The 5083-nt window shown below is 48.1% G+C and overlaps 1 protein-coding gene across 1 annotated transcript; it reads right to left on the reverse strand.

The window, feature by feature from the left end:
* Nucleotides 1–1905: 1905 nt before the first annotated feature.
* Nucleotides 1906–4601, reverse strand: HOXA11 (homeobox A11). The gene is made up of 2 exons (XM_064400836.1): nucleotides 3868–4601; nucleotides 1906–2387 (listed from the first exon to the last, which is right to left on the reverse strand). Exons 1-2 carry the CDS (start codon nucleotides 4532–4534, stop codon nucleotides 2155–2157), a joined length of 900 nt encoding a protein of 299 aa, XP_064256906.1. The 5' UTR covers nucleotides 4535–4601; the 3' UTR covers nucleotides 1906–2154.
* Nucleotides 4602–5083: the final 482 nt, after the last annotated feature.

The following is a 5083-nucleotide window of genomic DNA, read 5'->3' on the forward strand; positions in this document are numbered from 1 at the left end:
AACAGCAATGGCACATCCAGCCCTCGAGCACAGGACCTTGCCCCGCCGGTGCTGGCAGCAGAAGGAGAAGGCCTAACACGTAGCGAGCTATGAACACACTTAATTTTCCTTTTCCTGTGACCCGCTGAAAGTACGCTCAAACAAGCCTAGGTTCACTTGTTAACTCCAGAGTAGAAGATTTAACGATGAAGTTCACAAAAGAAGAGTAATTCGCCCCAAATGACTGAAGAAGGTCACGAGGAATTTCGGGTCCCAGAGTTACATCGGGTGAAAGAACGCGCAGTAACGTAACACCAGAGTAAAAATATAAAGTTTCCTTTTTTTTATTTTTTATTTTCCTTGTGCGCTGCTCCACTGTATACATGCAACCAAATACTTGCGCATATTAAAAGAAAACTGTATATACATATAGATGATACATATTGAAAACAGTGACATCATATAAAGATATTGCATTTTGTGAATTGTGACAAAGAAATTACATCCATTTGGCAAAATTTATTAGTCAAAAACATTCTTATCACCACTTTGCTGCACATGTAAAGAAATCCCACACCCTTTAGCCCCAAAGGAACAATAAAAAAACCAAAAAAAACACCACCAAAAAAAAACCAACCAGGGGAAAAAAAAAAAAGGGCATTCGAACAAAATAGGTCATGGGTTCTTATTTTTTTATTATTTACAAGTCTTGTAAAACACCATTCCTGTATGAAATATACATTCAGATATTCTCGACAGCAAATTACCTCAATGATAGAACACGGTATCCTTTGTAAACTGATATAGAATTTTAAATATTTTCCTTTTTTCCTCTTTTTTTTTTGTTTTTTTTTTAATTGCATTTTTTTTCACACTTTGGTTCCTGCAGGGAAATATATATATATTTATAGATATTTAAAATAAGTTCAAACAACTCTCCATTCTTTGCATACGTCGACTGGGCGACAAAGTAGAGCTCATGACATTTAAAGTAGACGACAACAAAATTACCATATTTACATTGTTTGGCTTCTGTTTAAACTCCTCTCTAGTCACCTTTAAACGAACATGCAATAGAGTTATTTTAATCATCCAATGTTAGTGCATTGCACAACTCCAAGTTTCAATTAAGTGTTGTGTGGTATTTGCTAAACTGTCGTTCTCCACAGGTATTTCCTGAAGAAAGTTTGTGAGCCAGAAGCCAGAAGGTTAGTTTCCTTTAAGGAGTTGTTTCTTTCAAAATGCTGAAATTCACACTTTTTCACCGATTTATTTTTAGTATTTGTATATGATTTGTCTCCAAAATGATGACAACGCATAGTCTGTTGTCATAAATAAAACAAGAGCTAATTAATTTTTTCTAATTTTATTTTCAGTGATTGTTTCTTTACGACATATGGCGAATTTATACCTGATTTTTAAAAGTAAATAATTAATTTTCTCATTTCGGTCTTTTCTCTCTCGCCCCCATCCCACCCCACACCCCCAAAGGAAACGCTACTATAACCATCACTACATCCATGTTACAACTACTCGCGGTTGGCCCCAGGAAGGTGTGGACATGACATCCCCCCCTTTCTTTAGTTCTGTATGTGTGTGTGTCCGTGTGTGTGTGTGTCCGTGTGCGTGCCCGTCCTTCAATTCTTATTTCAAACCCATGAGCAATGGAACGCTGCCTCTAACCCAGACATTTTCCTAAGGAAGAACAAAAGATTAGTTCTCAGAGTTTATATTCTGCAGTGGTCCTGGTTGGGCGAGGCCGACCTGGCAGTCTCCAGACAGCTGTTCCACAGCAGCACAGGGCAGAGAAAGGGCCGAGGATGGGCGAGTCCGGGGATGGAGAAGGACCGTCCCCGCCCGTGCCTGCCGAAAGCGGTGGCAGGGTGAGCCGCAGTGCCTGGAAAGGTAAGAGGTATGGATTTTGCACTCAGAGGTGACGTGCACGTTTAGAAATGGATCCCATGTGTGTCAAAATCAAATCGATTCCAGTTGATATGTAAATATATATATAAAAAAATCATCATCGCAGTTCCAGAGTAGGTTTACGTGTGTGTAAAACCTTAGATTCTTCTAGTCCCGTCAGATACACACCTCCTTCCTCCACGTAACCCCGTGGCTTGACCTTGTCAAGGGCGAAATCTGAATTTAATCTCGTCTTGAAAAACGCTATGAGTTTTAAAGTAGTGGATTAGCTGAGTAATATTGTAATCGGTCCCTGTTAATTTTTTTTTCTTTCATTCTTCTGTTCTGAAACCATATTTTGACTTGACGGTCGGTCAGATTGAGCATTCGGGAGAGCTGGAGGCGTTTCTCTTTGTTTATGTAGACACTGAAGAAGAATTCCCTTTCTAACTCTCTAATCTGGTATTTGGTGTATGGGCATCTCTTTTTACGCGTACGTTGTCCACCTGTGGAGCGAAAAAAAGGCAGAACCATTTGAGACCCGGCGGTCGCCGGCGGCGGGGGCTGAGGAGGGACGGGGGTACTCTCAGGGAAAGGCACTTTAATGTGGAAAAGACGCGTTTTGCCCGCTCCGGGGCCGGACTTGGTGGCTCTGGGGCTTGGCGCCAGCCCTCCTCCCTGGCGGGCGCGGGCAGCGGGGCCCGGGACCCCCGGCACAGCCCGGCTCCCGCAGCGCCGCGGCCCCGGCGGCGCGCAGGGCGAAACCCCCGCCGGGACGCGCGGATCCGGCCTCGCTTCCTCGGCGGGGAGGGCGGCTGCAGGAAAGGCTGGTGGCGGGGGGTTCTTGCGGATTTCACGAGCCGGAGGAAAGCCTTTGTAGGCTGCTCCGCCGGGCGCCGCCGCGCACGCCGAGCCGCCCAGGGAGCAGCCATCACCTGGCTGCCTGCAGCGGGCAGCAGCCCAGCCCTCCCGAGCCCCTGCCCGCCCGCATCTCGCCCTCGCTCCCTGGCCTAATCCCCTCTCTACGTCCCGAGCAGAGGAAAAACCCCAGAGCCCAAGGCTGAGGCGTTTCCCTCTCCTCCTAGCCGGCTATTTTCAAGCACGTTCTCCACCGCACCGAGGTATTCTCCTCTCGATTAGCCATTACGGTTTTAAAGTTCATTAAGCAGAATATAAAAGGTTTCAAGGTTCAGGAGCTCTTTACATTAAACGTAGCTGCTATCCCCTTAAAAACTTCCTTTTCTGGTACAGTTCATTGTCGAGGTATTTTTTTTCCCCCGGCCGTATACTAGCTTTGCCTTTTAAAAAGCCCACATAAAAAAATCAGACTTTGACAGATTGAATAACAATTGTAAGTAACAAACTGTTGGACAGAAGGCAACACGTAATTGCCACAGTGCCTTAGTAAAATGGCTTCCTTTAGACAAAAAGGCCAGCTTTAGGTTAATTTGCTTCTTTTAATATATTGCTACAGTTCAGGCGGCTACTTTATCTGTTAAACGCTATTCTAGCGCAATCGTTAAAACGGCGAAGGCTTTGAATTCAGCTCCTAACTAGACTTCTGGTGCAACACATGGCTTTTATAAAATCACTGGATTACATTGATATCAAAGGAGTCAGGATCTCCTTTTTTTGCCGAATTTACAGGCACAGAACTAACATTATTATATTTTCAAGAGCTGACCACGGAACTGGTTTTTTATTGTTATTTAAAAAGAAAAAAAAGCAGAAAAAAAATTAAAAAAAAAATAGAAGAAAAAGGAAAAAAAAAATTAGGCATCCATTGCCCGGTGGGTATTTCACGGCCAATTTCAGCACTAAACACGTGATCTCGCCTTTTATAACAAAGTTTTGTTGGGGGAAATCTAAAGGCCCTTCATAAACCTTATATGCTTATAAAACAGCATATAAAAATTTAACAGCGGCGGTGCGCTAGATTTCAAGCTGCCTTTCCTAAAAGCGCTCCGGCGCTGCCTTTATACGTACTGGAACTGCCGGATTTCTCCTCATTGTTGCCGGAAGACGACTCGGGGCTGCTGCTGCTCTCCGGCCGCCTCCTCCTCTCCTTCTCCGCCGCCGTGGCCGCCGCCGCCCTGCCGCAGCCGCCCTCCGAACTTGAAGTTGCCGCCGCCGCCGCCCCGGCGGCCGCGGGCGCCTTCTCGCCACTCTTGTCTACCGGGTAGTCCGCCGAGGCCAGGTTTTCCGCCGTGCCATAAGCCGTCTCGAAAAATTGGTCGAAAGCCTGGGGCAGGACCCCGTTCCTGCCCACCGTGCTATAGAAATTGGAGGAGACGTTGGTGCTGGGGTGGTAGACGTTAGCTGTGTTTTTGCCGAACATCTCGCCCATGCTAGCAGTGTTGGTGGCAGGCAGGCAGTCTCTGTGCATGATCTCCTCTGCGGAGTAGCAGTGGGGCAGATTGTTCCTGGGGTGCCATTTACTGGAGGGATCAATGGCATATTCCCTGAAGGTAACTTCTCTCACAGGTTGGACCTGGGGTAGGTTGGAGGAGTAGGAGTATGTCATAGGGCGAGAAGACGGGGTTTGGGGCAAAAAAGAAGGGAGGCTGGAAAAATCAGGACCCGAGACGTAGTAAGTACAACTTGGCAAATACATGTTAGAGGAACAAGGAACACGCTCATCAAAATCCATCATTAGGGCTACCTCGGCTTCTCCGCATTAGCTGAGCTTAACATGATTCTGTAACGCAGCTGCCCCTTTGAAGCGGATCCGCGAAGTAAGGGATGGGGAGACGTAGGCTGACGTGGAGAGCTCTCCCGGCGGCGGCGGGAGGTGCGGTCACGTGGCCCGACGTTGACATTGACGAGCGGCGGGCCCGGGCCCCGCTCCCTTTGTGGCCGTCGCAAAGGGGGAGAGCAACAGCTCGTCGCCAGCGCCCGGGGGCGAGCCCAGCGCAGGTTGGCCGGGCGGGAGCCCGGGGGGACACACTGCCGCCCTGCCACTGCCCCAGACTTAGCCGCCCCGGCCCCTGGCACCCTCTGGCTCTGGAGCAGAGAGGCTTATCAATCCCCCCCGGGGTTAGGTGAGACCTTTCTGTTTGTTTGTGCTGCGCTTGCTGGGGCGTTCGGCGGCTCGCTGGCAGGCTCCGAGAAGGAGGGCACCCTAGAGATGCACGCACGCTTTCTTGAGGAAAGCTGCATACGAGGAGGAGGAAAACGCTCCTGAAGAAACCGTCCTTCCCCC

Source organism: Passer domesticus, chromosome 1, assembly GCF_036417665.1.
Source record: "Passer domesticus isolate bPasDom1 chromosome 1, bPasDom1.hap1, whole genome shotgun sequence".
Taxonomy (NCBI): Eukaryota; Metazoa; Chordata; class Aves; order Passeriformes; family Passeridae; genus Passer; species Passer domesticus.

What these genes read in the sequence shown, in the direction of transcription:
- HOXA11 (XM_064400836.1), bottom strand. Translation starts at nt 4,534, where the DNA reads ATGATGGATTTTGATGAGCGTGTTCCTTGTTCCTCTAACATGTATTTG. An exon ending in GGAGAAATCCGGCAGTTCCA is followed by an intron (nt 2,388 to 3,867) that starts GTACGTATAAAG and finishes TTCGCTCCACAG; the next exon opens with GTGGACAACGTACGCGTAAA.